This window comes from Balaenoptera physalus, assembly GCF_965194825.1.
Source record: "Balaenoptera physalus genome assembly, chromosome: 8".
NCBI classification, from domain to species: domain Eukaryota; kingdom Metazoa; phylum Chordata; class Mammalia; order Artiodactyla; family Balaenopteridae; genus Balaenoptera; species Balaenoptera physalus.
The window spans coordinates 17864766-17880651 of record NC_138887.1 but is presented as its reverse complement, the minus strand read 5'-3'; the positions used below and the strand labels follow the sequence as shown (position 1 = coordinate 17880651).

At 41.8% G+C, this 15886-nt stretch overlaps 1 protein-coding gene and 1 long non-coding RNA gene across 4 annotated transcripts in view; one reads left to right on the top strand and one right to left on the bottom strand.

Annotated features, from left to right (window-relative positions):
- LOC309666305 overlaps positions 1 to 15886 on the top strand; it is a 386060-nt gene that overhangs the window by 176083 nt on the left and 194091 nt on the right. The gene's annotated exons all lie outside the window — the stretch shown is intronic.
- Positions 1 to 15886, bottom strand: part of PUS7 (pseudouridine synthase 7) — a 125052-nt gene that overhangs the window by 83664 nt on the left and 25502 nt on the right. For all 3 annotated transcript variants that reach the window (XM_082473536.1, XM_082473535.1, XM_082473534.1), the window contains exons 6-7: positions 15483 to 15594; positions 13225 to 13302 (exon numbers count right to left, since the gene is read on the bottom strand). In XM_082473536.1, coding sequence (XP_082329662.1) covers positions 13225 to 13302; positions 15483 to 15594 — 190 coding nt within the window. The remainder of the gene's footprint in view (positions 1 to 13224; positions 13303 to 15482; positions 15595 to 15886) is intronic.

Genomic DNA, 15886 nt, shown 5'->3' with positions numbered 1-15886 from the left:
GCTTCAAAGAATGGCTGCAGTGCTGCCTGGAGCCTTTCTCGGACCTTTAGTCCCCTGTGATGGGCATTTAAATTGCTACCCATCTTCTGCTATTACAATCCATTCTATAACACATTCCCTCGTATAGACTTCTTGGTGCATCTACAGAGGTGAATGATTCGGATTAAGCCCCTAGAATTAGAAGGCAGGGATTTTAAATTTTAACCCCTATTGCCCTCCAAAAAAGTTACACCAATTCACACTCACACCATTAATATGTAAGTACCTACTTCTTCATGCCTGTGTCTCCTCACACAGCATGTTATAAACCTTTTTGAGCTCTGTCAGGCTGATAAGTTAAAAACGCTATCTTGGGGCTTCCCTAGTGGCGCAGTCGTTAAGAATCCGCCTGTCAATGCAGGGGACACAGGTTCGAGCCCTGGTCTGGGAAGATCCCACATGCCGCAGAGCAACTAAGCCTGTGAGCCACAACTACTGAGCCTGCTCTCTAGAGCCCGGGAACCACAACTACTGAGCCCACGTGCCACAACTACTGAAGCCCGCGCACCATGACGAAGAGTAGCCCCCCGCTCACCACAACCAGAGAAAGCCCGCGCAGCAACGAAGACCCAACGCAGCCAAAAATAAATAAATAAATTTATTTTAAAAAAATACTATTTTGATTTTTATCTGAATGCTTCTTACTATGAGAGAAACTAAACATTTCTTCATTATCTTGACTGTGAAGTACCTGTTCGTCCTATTACTTATTTTTCTGTTGGACTGTTAATATTCTTCTGTTTTCATATATTAAGGAAATCTACCCTTTACCACATAGCTTGCAAATATTATCTCCCATTTTGTGAGTTTATTCATAATATTTTACACTTCAGAAAATTTCCCAACTTCATGTTAAAAAAATCAAACTGGAGAAAATTGGCAACACTATAACGAACAGTCTTATACCTCACCTGTAGATTTACCAATTGCTAACAATTTCCCAGATTTACTTTACATATATTTCTAGATATATGAACACCCACACATTACACATACGCGCATACATACACACATGCAGGTAAAACCTATGTATTTTTCTAAACCATGTGAGAGTGAGCTGCAGACCTAGGGACACCTCACCCCTAAAGTGACTGCAGTGTGTGTCTCCTAAGCACAGCAGAGTCTCCCACGTTTCTAACCACCGGTCACCCTCACGAAGCCTATGTGAATTCAAGGCCACTGATGAGCAGTCCACATCCAAATTCACCCAATTCCCCCAATAACATCACTTAGATTTTTTTAAAAACCTCCTTAAATTCAGGATCTAATCAAGAACCAGGACAATCATTGTTTCCTCACAGTAAGATGCCCACATTTTGGTGGGAATAACACGTAGGTGATGCTGTGTCTTTTTCAGTGTATCGCAGCGAAACGGTACCTCTCTCTCCTTTCCCTTTTTTAGTTGGTAAGCTGTGGGGTGACATTTTAAAAATTCTGTAACTATCCTGTTCCCCCATAGTCTTTCATCCACCTGTTTAGGTACCCGAGGATAATTTTTTATTATTTTTTTTTCGCTGTGCAGCATGTGGGATCCCAGCTCCCGGCCCAGGGATGGAACACGCACTGCCTGCATTGGAAGCACAGAGTCTTAACCACTGGACCACCAGGGAAGTCCCCCAAGGGTAATTGTTGGCTGAGGCAAATATTACTGTGTTGACTGCGAAAGACTGTTTTTCTATACCCACCATTCCTCCTATATTAGTTGGCATTCTTCTACAAATAGGACTGTACAGTAAAAAAATTTTTTCTCATTTTCCCATTTAGGTTGTTAGATAATATTGAGCAGAGTTTTCTGTGCTATACAGTAGGTCCTAGTTGGTTATCTTCTTTTTTTTTTAATTTTTATTTTGACCTTTTTTAAAAATTTTATTTATTTATTTATTTTTGGCTGTGTTGGGTCTTCATTGTTGCGTGTGGGCTTTCTCTTGTTGCAGAGAGTGGGGACTACTCTTTGTTGCAGTGCGCGGGCTTCTCACTGTGGTGGCTTCTCTTGTTGCGGAGCACGGGCTCTAGAGCACAGGCTCAGTAGTAGTGGCGCACGGGCTTAGTTGCTCCGCGGCATGTGGGATCTCCCCGGACCAGGGCTTGAACCCGTGTACCCTGCACTGGCAGGCGGATTCTTAACCACTGCGCCACCGGGGAAGCCCTGGTTATCCATTTCAAATACAGCAGTGTGTACATGTCAATCCCAAACTCCCTAACTATCCCTCCCCCCTACACCGCACCCCCCGCCCCGGTAACCGTAAGTTCATTCTCTAAGTCTTTGAGTCTGTTGAATTTCAGTTAGTTGAAATTTAGTTAGTTGCATTTTAGTTAGCTGAATTTTTTTTTAATAGCTCTGGGATTTAAGTCTATTTAGGAAGGGTGTCCCTAGTCAGAGATTATTTTTATTTTTTTAATTTATTTTATTTAATTTATTTTTGGCTGTGTTGGGTCTCCGTTGCTGTGTGCGGGCTTTCTCTAGTTGCAGGGAGCGGGGGCCACTCTTCGTTACGGTGCGTGGGCTTCTCATTGCGGTGGCCTCTCCCGCTGCGGAGCACGGGCTCTGGGCACATGGGCTTCAGTAGTTGCGGCCCGCGGGCTCAGTAGCTGTGGCTCGCGGGCTCTAGAGCACAGGCTCAGTAGTTGTGGCGCACGGGTTTAGTCGCTCCGCGGCATGTGGGATCTTCCCAGACCAGGGCTCGAACCCGTGTCCCCTGCATTGGCAGGTGGACTCCCAACCACTACGCCACCAGGGAAGCCCCAGAGATTATTTTTTTAAAATAGTATCCCCAGGTATAAGTAGAGTACTTTTGCAGTTGTTGTTGTTTTTTATGAATTTATTCATTTATTTATTTTTTGGCTGCGTTGGGTCCTCGTTGCTGTGCACAGGCCTTCTCCAATTGCGGTGAGCGGGGCTACTCTTGGTTGCGGTGGCCTCTACCGTCACGCAGCATGGGCTCTAGGCGCACGAGCTCAGTAGTTGTGGCTCACGGGCCTAGCTGCTCCGCGGCATGTGGGATCCTCCCGGACCAGGGCTCAAACCCGTGTACCCTGCATTGGCAGGCGCACTCCTAACCACTGCACCACCAGGGAAGCCCCAGTTGTTGTTGTTTTAGAGTAAAAAGGGTACTTTTCTTTTTGTTTCCTTCTGGCCAACAGTAGTGACGTACTTTTCGTCATGTCTCATTTACAGCAGTGCTGGCCTCCATGCAGTCCCTAACACACTAATCTTTTTTTTTTTTTTTTAAACATCTTTATTGGAGTATAATTGCTTTACAATGGTGTGTTAGTTTCTGCTTTATAACAAAGTGAATCAGTTATACATATACATATGTTCCCACATCTCTTCCCTCTTGCATCTCCCTCCCTCCCACCCTCCCTATCCCACCCCTCTAGGTGGTCACAAAGCACCGAGCTGATCTCCCTGTGCTATGCGGCTGCTTCCCACTAGCTATCTCTTTTACATTTGGTAGTGTATATATGTCCATGCCACTCTCTCACCCTGTCACATCTCACCCCTCCCCCTCCCCATATCCTCAAGTCCATTCTCTAGTAGGTCTGTGTCTTTATTCCCGTCTTGCCACTAGGTTCTTCATGACCTTTTTTTTTTCCCTTAGATTCCATATATATGTGTTAGCATACTGTATTTGTTTTTCTCTTTCTGACTTACTTCACTCTGTATGACAGACTCTAACTCCATCCACCTCACTACAAATACCTCCATTTCATTTCTTTTTATGGCTGAGTAATATTCCATTGTATATATGTGCCACATCTTCTTTATCCATTCATCCGATGATGGACACTTAGGTTGCTTCCATGTCCTGGCTATTGTAAATAGAGCTGCAATGAACATTTTGGTACATGACTCTTTTTGAATTATGGTTTTCTCAGGGTATATGCCCAGCAGTGGGATTGCTGGGTCGTATGGTAGTTCTATTTTTAGTTTTTTAAGGAACCTCCATACTGTTCTCCATAGTGGCTGTATCAATTTACATTCCCACCAACAGTGCAAGAGGGTTCCCTTTTCTCCACACCCTCTCCAGCATTTATTGTTTATAGATTTTTTGATGATGGCCATTCTGACCGCTGTAACACACTAATCTTGACTACTGGTCTTTTAAAGTCTACAATGGTTGTGGCAAAGAAGAAAAGAACTCTGGGCACTGGAGTCCCAGGGGCTTTGACTGGCAGTTTCTGTTTACTCTCCCCAGTCAACTACTGATGCCCAAAGTGGCTCATTTAGAGAGGATTGGGAGGAGGTCAAGTTCTCCCCCTCTGCTTTGAATTATGGACTCTCTTCGTCCTAGGCAACAAGGAGGTTAAGGAAAGAAGAGGGGAAAGCTGTTCACACACAAGTCAGTAACAGTATCAGCTGCTGCTCAGTGGCTTTGGTTCTGCATTTTAAATTATCAGCATACACATATCTTTCGGCTTTTTGTCTTTTTTTAAAAGGTAGATTGAGGAGTATAAATACTACACCAAGGACCTGGCTACAAAAGATAAATATTCATATTACATCCATCCGTAATATCATATATCTCTCTCTACCCATCTACCTTCGCAGGGACACTGTGGCTGATGCCGCCTTTCAAATGGCTTTGTTAATATTTGGCAAAGCCTTGTCTCTTCCAGTGAAGACATAAAAACTCAGGTAAGGAGCCAATTTCATTTTTTTTTTTTTTCAGGTGGTTACTCAGTTATTTCAACAAATTCCCTGACTCAAAACTTTCCTTTGGGACTTCCCTGGTGGCGCAGTGGTTAAGACTCCACGCTCCCAATGCAGGGGGCCAGGGTTTGATCCCTGGTCAGGGAACTACATCCCACATGCATGCCGCAACTAAGAGTTCGCATGCCACAACTAAGGAGCCCACCTGCTGCAACTAAGAACCGGCGCAACCAAATAAATTAAAAAACAAACAAACAAACAAAAAAACCAACACTCTTCTTTGCTGATTTTAAATGCTACTTGCTACACACTAACTCTGTGGATATATCTGGGTCTGTAATTATTCTAATGCTACCCGTTTATGTGCCAGTATCATATTGCTTTAACTGCTATACTTTTTTGGCCATGCCATGCAGCATGTGGGATCTTCGTTCCCTGACCAGGGATCGAACCCGTGCCCCCTGCCTTGGGAGCGTGGAGACTTAACCAATGGACTGCCAGGGAAGTCCCTACTATACTTCTATAATATGCTTTAAAATATACTGAGGCTGGACAGCTACACGTAAAAGAATGAAATTAGAACATTCTCTAACACCATAAACAAAAGTAAACTCAAAATGGATTAAAGACCTAAATGTAAGACCAGATACTATAAAACCCCTAGAAGAAAATATAGGCAGAACATGCTTTGGGCTTCCCTGGTGGCACACTGGTTAAGAATCCACCTGCCAACGCAGGGGACACGGGTTTGAGCCCTGGTCCGGGAAGATCCCACATGTTGCGGAGCAACTAAGCCCGTGCGCCACAACTACTGAGCCTGCACTCTAGAGCCCACAAGCCACAACTATGGAGCCCTCGCACCACAACTACTGAAGCCCGTGCGCCTAGAGCCCATGCTCCGCAACAAGAGAAGCCACCACAATGAGAAGCCCGCGCAACAGAACAAAGACTAGGCCCCGCTTGCCACAACTAAAGAAAGCCTGCGTGCAGCAACAAAGACCCAACGCAGCCATAAATAAATAAATTAATTAATTATTTTAAAAGAACATGCTTTGACATAAATCATAGCACTATTTTCTTGTGTCCATCTCCTAGAGTAATGGAAACAAAAGCAAAAATAAACAAATGGGATCTAATTAAACATAAACGCTTCTGCACGGCAAAGGAAATCATAAACAAAACAAAAAGACAACAGACAGACTGGAAGAAAATATTTGCAAATGACGCAACCAACAAGGGCTTAATTTGCAAAATATACAAACAGTTTATACAGCTCATTATCAAAAAAAAAAAAACCAATCAAAAAATGGGCAGAAGACCTAAACAGACATTTCTCCAAAAAAGACATACAGATGGCCAACAGGCACGTGAAAAGATGCTCAATATTGCTAATTATTAAGAGACATGCAAATCAAAACTACAGTGAGGTACCACTTCGCACCAGTCAGAATGACCATTAAAAAGCCTACAAATAACAAATGCTGGAGAGGGTGTAGAGAAAAGGGAACCCTCCTACACTGTTGGTGGGAATGTAAATTGGTAACAGTCACTATGGAGAAGAGTATGGAGGTTCCTTAAAAAACTAAAAATAGAGTTGCCATACTATCTAGCAATCTCACTCCTGGGCATATACCCAGAAAAGATGAAAACTCTAATTTAAAAAGATGCATGCGGGCTTCCCTGGTGGCGCAGTGGTTAAGAATCCGCCTACCAATGCAGGGGACGCGGGTTCGAGCCCTGGTCCGGGAAGATCCCACATGCCGTGGAGCAACTAAGCCCGTGCGCCACGACTACTGAGCCTGCGCTCTAGAGCCCATGAGCCACAACTACTGAGCCTGCAAGCCTAGAGCCCGTGCTCCGCAACAAGAGAAGCCACCGCAAAAAGAAGCCCGCGCACCGGAATGAAGAGTAGGCCCTGCTCGCTGCAACTAGAGAAAGCCCATGCACAGCAACGGAGACCCAACGCAGTCAAAAATAAATAAATAAATTTATTAAAAAAACAAAAAAAGATACATGCACCCCAATGTTCATAGCAGCACTATTTACAAGAGTCAAGACATGGAAACAACCTAAATGTCTATTGAAAGATGAATGGCTACAAAAGATGTGGTACACACATACAATAGAGTATTACTCAGCCATAAGAAAGAACGAAATAATGCCATTTGCAGCAACACGGATGGACCTGGAGATTATCATACCAAGTGAAGTAAGTCAGACAAAGACAAATATTATATGCTTTTACTTATATGTGGTAAAAAAAATATATACAAATGAACTTATTTACAAAACAGATACAGACTCACAGACATAGAAAACAAACTTATGGTTACCACAGGGGAAAGGGGGAAGGGAGGAATAAACTGGGAATGTGAGATTAACATACACACACTACTATATATAAAATAAACAAGGATGTACTGTTTAGTACAGGGAACTATATTCAGTATCTTGTAAAAACCAATAATGGGAAAGAATCTGAAAAAGAATATATGTGTGTGTGTGTGTGTGTCTGTGCATGTATATACATATATATATAAAAGTATAAAACTGACTTTGTTGCACACCTGAAACAATGTAAATCAACTATACTTCAATAAAAATAAATTAAAAAAAATAAAAACAGGTGGTAAGTTAGAGAAATTGATTACTATAAATCCAGAAATATCTTAGGGTGGAAAGTGTAGTTAAAAGGTTTTACTAGTCTAAGTGTACAATTTACCCCACAGCAGAAATCATCATGAGAATGCTTCAATAAAAACATTTTAAAAATGAAAATATGTATGTATTTATACATATATTTTTTATTTTTATAGCTATTTCATATATATATACTGAGGCTAATACCCCTTTATTAGTCACTTTTTCCAGAATTTTTATGGCTAGTTCTGTGTCTTTCCCACATTATGATCAGCTTGATTACACTGAAACATTCTATTGGTATTTTCATTAGTATCAGCATAAATGTATACATTTATTCATTAAATAACATTTATATGTATCCAAGAACAGGTTATAGCATTCATTTATTCAAGTCCTTTTACATCGATCAATAGCATTTCAAAGTTTCTTCATAGATAGAGATCTTATACTTTACAAAAATCTTTGTTTCTAGGTATGTTCTCTTCTTTTCTTTTAAACTTTTTCTGTGTAAAAGAGTTTTTTCCACTATAATTTCTAACTGGCTATCATCTGAATATTGATTTTTGTACATATCTTTCCTATCTTGTATAACTTTCAGTCAACTCCTTGCGTAGAAACAATAATATATCAGTAACAAAAACTGCAATTTGGCCTCCTCCCTTCTAATTTTTACACCATTTATTTCTTAATTTTGTTTTTTGTATTACAGTATGCCTAGAACAATGATAAATAGTGGTAATAGTGTGGTCATCTTTATTTACTTTGTTCCCGGCTCTAATAAAATGCTCTAGTATTTCACCATTAAACAGGACATTGGCTTTTCATCTGAGACTTTCACACTTCGCCCTTTCCTTTAATAAAGAGCCTTTTTAAAAATTACAAATAATCTAATATGGTCAAAAATAATTCATCAATTGGAATTTACTTATTTAGCCATTCATTTAAGATGTTCCAGTTTGGGTCACCTGGGTTGTTTACAGTTTTTCAAAATTACAAATAATGCTGCACAGTGTATCACTGTGCCTAAGAAAGTCGTTTTAAGTTTTTCTGAATTCAGACTTCCTCTGAAAAGACATCTACGCTGAGAACTACCAGAACAAAGAGCGTTTGTGCTTCACTTTGTTGAATACACTTCTCTCTTTACTACACTGGACTGTGCAGTGTTTTTCAGCCTTGGTCCTTAAGCGCATTCCGGCTGGCTCTTGTTGTGAGGAGCCATGTTCCAGCTCTGCCTGGAAATACAGGGGTCGGGAGGATGTGGCTGTGGCTCCTGGGCCCGGGGCCTGCACGAGAGGCTGTTCCGCCCCAAAGTGCCTGGTCTATCAACCCAGAGCAGCTAATCACGGAAGCAGCCCCACAGAGGTGTGGGCCCCTGCTCTGCAGCCTCTGAGTTTCCAACATTACGTGAAAAATTAGTGGGGAAATTTCAACTTACTCCCTTGTTAAAAATATGCTGTTACTGAGTTAAACTGTTTAAAATCCACCGATATAATACCAGTTTGCCATTTCACCTCAGAGAATTCTTGTTTCCTTGCTGAAAATTTCCCCATACTCCCTGAAGACAATCAATTCCTTGATGCACTATCAATCAGTCTTATTTGTTTCCTGGTTCAATATGAGCAGAAACAGCCTGACCAAATTTCTTGAGGAAAAATCATTTGTCATTATCCCATTAATTATTATAAAATGTAGGAAGCTAGCCTGAGAAGTGGGCAAAACTCATACTCCTTTACCCTCTCTCCTGGCCCCGAATGCCCTATCCAACCCGAGTACCAAAAAGGTGTAAAGTGGGTCGATACCAGCTTGGGCCAGCTGCTCAGAGGCAGCAGATCCAGGAGAAAAAGGGCACCACATCCTTGACTTCAGATATATGGGGACAATGGTAGAGCCACAGGGCATAAATTAATCCAGAAACAGTATCCTGGAGTCCAGGCAGGAGAGGATGGAGATGAACAGAGGGAGGAACAGGAGGACAGAACCCCTCTTTGGTCAGTAACTACTGTTGTAGAGACGAATGGAATATTTAAGAGTCAGGAGGAAAGAAGGAATCAGATAAGCAACTTGGCAGCTCTGGAGAGAGCTTATGGAGACTGATGCCCAAGAGCCATGAAAGACAGCTCTGTTCTTTTTTTTTTTTTTTTTAAGTTGAGCTAAAATTAACATAACAAAAAGGTTATCATTTTAACCATTATAAAGTGTACAATTCAGTGGTCTTTAGTATATTCACAATGTTATGCAACTGTCACCACTATCTAATTCCAGAACATTTCTCTCACCTCCAAAAGAAACCCTACACCTACTGACCCCATTCCCTAGATCTGCGGCTCCTAGCAACCACTAATCTACTTTGTCTCTATAGGTTTCCGTATTTGGGACATTTCATACAAATACAATCATATAATATGTGGCCTTTTGTGCATGACTTCTTTTATTTAGCATAATGTTTTAATCTATGTCGTAGTATGCATCAGTACTTCATTCCTTTTCACGGCTGAATCATAGTCTACTGTCTATTCTTAAATACACAACATGTATTTCTGAAACCCACTAGCACAGCAGAAAGCAAGAGCTACGCTCAGTTCTCATTGGTGTGGGTGCTCCCTGAGGACTGATGGAATGAAGCTGACAATACTTCTCACGATTCTGTTCATAGTTTTAACTTTGATGATCCTGGATCAAGCTCTTTGGCTGTAAATTCACAGCAATTCTGTGAGTAACTTGGGACTACCAAAATCTTGCGTTTAAACATCAGGAGCCAACCTAAGCAGCATGTTGCACAAAAAAGCCTTTATTAACAAAGCCAGGGAAATACTGGCCCAGGCTCAGAAAGGAGACTGGCAGGAAGAGGCAGGAAAAGAAACAAATCATGCTGAATGAGGCTGTTCCTGCTTGAGATCCTGTTAAAACTACTAGGTGACTTTGGAGAGTTACATGAAGCTGAAAAGCTGCTTATCCGGAGGATTGATCAATTCAGCAATAATTAAAATCTTTGTGTGGCGGAGTGGGTTTATCCTGTCCACCAGTTCTCACGGGAAAGGCCAATCAGCCCAGCCCCACGTATCCATTAAGCAAACGAAGGGTGTAGCCTGCATCCGCAAGATAAGTGCTATGTGCTTTCCAAAGGCCAACATTTAGGTGTCTAATATGGTTTCTTACTAAGTCAACAGGAAGATGATAAAGGCAGCACAGGTCTATGAATAGAGCCGCACTGTGATCAAGTATGACACCTGGTGGCTGACGAAGAAGAGAAATAAATACTTCCACTCTTCAAAGATGTCACATCATAAAATGCAACAGAAAATAACGAGATGCCATTTTTTGACCCTCAAATTAGTAAATTATTTTTTTCTTAGATCGTGATATGTGTCAGGGACGATTCTGGAGAAGAATAAAGGTGATAAACTGGTACCACCTTTCTACAGGGCAAGTAAACTCTGCTATCAGAAACCTAAAACCTAGAATTTCACATTCCCTTTAAGTCAGTAATTCCGCTGCTAAGTTTATCTTAATGAAGTTATCACAGATGTGTGCCAAGATTTAACTCCCAATATGTTCATCATGGAACTGCTTATAATAGCAAGAAATGGGAAACTATGTAAACACTCAGAAATAGAACAGTAGTTCATAAATTAGGATGCATCCATATATTTAAATATCTTTTGCTACATATTAAACAGGAAAAGAGGTACATCATTTATTGTTTGCAAGAAAAGAACACATTTTAAATAAATATTTCGGTTTATAAGGAAAAAAAGAGTCCCCTACAAAAATATACCACGCCGTAAGCAAGGCAGTCTCTGAGGGAGTACAATTATGGTGGAACTTTCATTTTCTACCGAGTTCCTTCCGTGTTGAAAGCAAATTGAACCAATCCATTTTTTAATTTAGGTGGAAAAATCCCCAGAGCTGGCCGGCTGGAAAACACAGGAGTTGACTACAATGGTATTTCAGGACACCAAAGAGAAGACAAGAACCTTCTGTGCCCCACCATCCAGAGCACAGAAAGCCAGAGCCCTCGAGTCACTGCCGGTGCCCTACTGTCAGGAGCTGCTGACGAGCCCATCACCCACAGAGGCTGTTTCAAACCTTCACACTCTTTTAAAGTTCCCTTCCCCACTCCTGCCCGCTTCACTCTCAGCAGAGGACCCCACGTTCCATGTGTCTCAGGGAGAGAGAGACCAGGCCACCAGGCGAGAGCACTGGCATCTCCAGGTGTCTCCTCCCGCTCTCCCTCGGACACAGCGACACCTCACCGCCACTAGTGAAGTCGCGGAGAGATGTTCTCACCCTGCCTTTACTGTGACTTCACGCCGCTGTCCCAGGGTCAGTGAAGGAAAGGACCGCAAAATCCACTTGGATGCAACCGGGAGCTCAATCCCGACATTATCTCAAATGAATCAGAGGAGGGGTGGGAAAGGAGCCAGATGGCAGGTGACTGTGGAGCGAAGAGGAGGCGCCACCTCAGCTTCTTTATGAAAAGATGGGGAAAGTACAAATACATATATGCATTTTTCAGTGGGGATAGCAAGCACAGATGACTTTATTTTTCACGACAAAATTAACATACGGTAAACCGTACATATTCAAAATGTACAAGTTTTAACATGTGAATGTTAAAACCCGTGAAACCATCACCACATTCAAGATAATGAACATCTGCATCACCCCCAAAGTTTCCTCCTGCCCCTTTATTTCTCCCTCCCACCACTCCTTACTTCAGGGGGTGCATGAGGACAGAAGCCTGAGTTTGTCCAACTTCCTCCTTTCCCTCTGACCTTCACTGAACTGACTGGGTTCAGACCCCCGTCCTCCGCCCCAGAATATGGCAATAGGCCCGATCTCCGTTCCATCCCTCTTGCTCACCGACAACCCCTAATCCTGTCCCTACACACAACTCCCCCTGTTTAGATTAAGGTCAAGTCCAAGATCCTAACATGACCCTCAGGGCCCTTCAGGATCTGGATCGTACCTACCCTTCAAGCCTTATTTCCTGCTCAGCTCCCACAAAACTCAAACACCTGCCAGGTACCAAATATGCTATGCTCCCCAAATCCTTTCCAGTGTCTTCACAAACTGTTTTCTTGGTGTGGAACAAACAACCCTAGACCCTCCCAGCCCTAGGAAACTCCTACCCATCCTTCTAGAATCTAGACCAGTGATTCTCAACCAGGGGCTATTTTGCCCTTCAAGGGACATTTAGAAATGTCTGGAGACATTTTTGTTTGTCACAATGCTGACATCAGTAGAGGAAATGCTACTGACATCTAGTGGGTAGAGACCAGGGCTGCTGCTAAACGTCCTACAATGCACAGGACGGCCCCTACAACAAAGAATTTTACCCAGTCCAAAATGCCAGCAGTGAAGAGGCACAGAAGCCCTCATCTAGATGCCATTTTCTGTGAATACCTCCCCAGCCTGCCCCTCACAATGAGTGCCAAGCTCTGTCGTCAGGTCTACCCTAATACCCCAAATATACCTCTATTTTAGCATTTATCTCACTGTGTGATAAGTTCTGATTTATTTTTCTCTCTGCCATCTTTTTCATCTGTATATCTCCAGTGTGTAACAAAAGATCTCATTCACTGTTCTGTAATTTTAAATAACTTATATTTAATAATGAATGAAAAAGAGAGAGGAGAGAAAGAGGCACTTATTCTCTTGACTCTACCACAAAAATCCTTTAAAAATTACTGCAAAACATTTTTGCTGCAAAAACATTAGAAAATAGAGATAAGGAAGAAGAAAAAAACAAATAGAAAAGCAATCTTTTGAATAGGCAGAGGCACCATCTAAAGATGGAAGAGGTAAACTCCACAAAGCAAATCCAAGAACTCTGAAAGGCGGCGCTAGGAGTTTTGCAGTACGAATCCCGACATGTACTCACTACTTACTTGAGAACAGCAATCTCTTGAACGGTTATGGCCCTTTTATCTTTGGTTCCCATGTAGGAGAATATGTTTGGCTTGACTCTGATAAGACAAAAACAAAATCATCTGAAGTCACGTACCATTAGGAAATCATGCTTCTCATAATTTAAGATTTAAAATAAATACACTTAAAATCATAACGGAATAAGAGAAGAGTAAGGACAAACTTTATTTAAAAATATACCCAGGAAAACATAAATTAGTGTGCAAGCTAAGAAAGTAAATGATGCCTGAACAATTGTAAAGCAATTATACTCCAATAAAGGTGTTTAAAAAAAAAAAAATGATGCCTGAACAACCCCCTCCTTAGCTGTGTGTGACTATTTTTTATTTTTTATTTTTAATTTAATTGTTGGCTGCATTGGGTCTTCGTTGCTGTGCGCAGGCTTTCTCTAGTTGCAGCGAGTGGGGGCTGCTCTTTGTTGCGGCGTACGGGCTTCTCATTGCAGTGGCTTCTCCTGTTGCGGAGCACGGGCTCTAGGCACGCAGGCTCAGTAGTTGCGGCTCACGGGCTCTAGAGCGCAGGCTCAGTAGTTGTGGCGCATGGGCTTAGTTGCTCCGCGGCATGTGGGATCTTCCCGGACCAGAGCTCGAACCCACGTCCCCTGCACTGGCAGGCAGATTCTTAACCACTTCACCACCAGGGAAGTCCAGCTGTGTGTGACTCAGAACATTTGTACTAGCCAGCAACAGAGAAGGAAGTAATGCACTTCCTGTTGATTACATGCAATTCATTAATTACATAACTGTGAAGGTAAAGAAAAATCCATTCTAGATGTATCACGTACCACTTCAAAAATTTTATACCTTCAATTTCAAAAAAGTTAATAGTAATGTGAATTTTCCATAAATACACGCTATTTCTTGTATAAAAGCCAAATGCTAAAACAAGGATCGGAATAGTTTTAATATGAAGATGTAAATAAGCCAGTTAACCAAGAAGAATTTTATAAAAACTGCTCCACACGAACAGGAGAGAAACGGGAAGAATTTCTTGAACTCTGAGCAATCCCAGCTCTAGATCTCAGAGGAGCTCCCTCCCCAACTGGCTCCTCTCCCGGGTTCAGGTACAGACAAGGAATCAAAGAGAGCTAGCAACTAGAGTAAAGTAAAATGCTACTTCAAATGGTACTGTGTCCTGTGGACTAAATTGTGCTCCCTTAAAATTCCTATGTTGAGGCTGTGACAGCCAGTACCTCAGAACGCAAGTGTATTTGGACATAGAGCCTTTAAAGAGGTGATTATGTTAAAATGAGGCCCTAATCCAATTAGACTTGTGTCCTAATATAAGGAGAGGAAACGTAGACACACAGAGAGACTCCAGGACACAGACACACTCAGAGGGAAGACCATGAGAGAACACAGAGGAGGTGGCCATCTGCAAGCCAAGGAGAGGCCTCAGAAAAAAACAAACCTGGCAACACCCTGAGCTTGGGGCTTCCAGCCTTCGGACTGTGGGAAAACGAATGTCTCTTATTTAAGACACCCAGTCCGTGGTATCTTGTCAAGGCAGCCATAGCAAACTAACACACTGTGTGTTGTCTTTCAACTGGGTTAAATATACATCAGAAAGCAAATTTCCATGCATACAGATTTGCTATGGTACCTGTACCCATTTCCAAAAATAAAATGGCACCTGGCTCATCCTCAGAGACCCAAACTCTACTATATTTGCATTCCTGTGAGAAAATCTGACTGGTCTCAGGTTTCCAGTCTAGTCTATCTCCTGGAGTTAAGAGTTTATGGTTTAGTAGCAGACCTCTGCAACCACGTCAAAGTGTAGGCTTTCAGGGAAGAAAGTTAATTTTTATTTTCAGCTGGGTGAACTAGTAACTCTCAACTATATGTAAACCACTTACTTATAGAATTTTCATTTTGAATCACTGGCAATATGCAAGGAGGTTAAAAAAAATTAATTCAACTGTTGTCTAAGAAAACTATAATTGGGAATTCCCTGGCAGTCCAGTGGTTAGGACTCGGCGCTTTCACTGCTGTGGCCCGGGTTCAATCCCTGGTCGGGGAACTAGGATCCTGCAAGTCACGCAGTGCAGCCAAAAAAAAAACCCCCCAAAACAAACAAACAAACAAAAAAACCCACTATAATTAGGGGGCACATTTGCTACCTATTTGCCTAATCTCCCATTCCTTTTTCATCAGCATGGAAAGAGGAAAATACACTTCTGTGTTTTGATTTTGTATGGGCAAAAGAACAAAATACTAACCTTAAATATTTAGACAGTAGATTAATAGCATCCATGGTGTCTTTGTTTTCCTTGTACAGTACGAAGTGGCAGTAACTTCCCCTAGATTTTGGCCAAGAATGTTTTCTTGGATCTTAAAAAAAGAAAAAAATTAACTATTATATACACCATAATAAAAGTTAGCTGAGTTCTTATGAAACCCCACAAGATCATTTTTGCTAGAGAACCTTTGAGAGAGAAATCAGATCTAGTCTGACAAGAAATATGGGTTAAGTGGTTATACCTTGTGGTCTACAGTTATTAAACTTTCTGTGATTGGATACTTATCTGTCTGTATTTAAAATCAAAATCGAGAAATGCAGGTGGTGTGATAAATGACTAAACCTAACCAGCAATCTTCACACAGAGAAACACAGAGGGGTCCA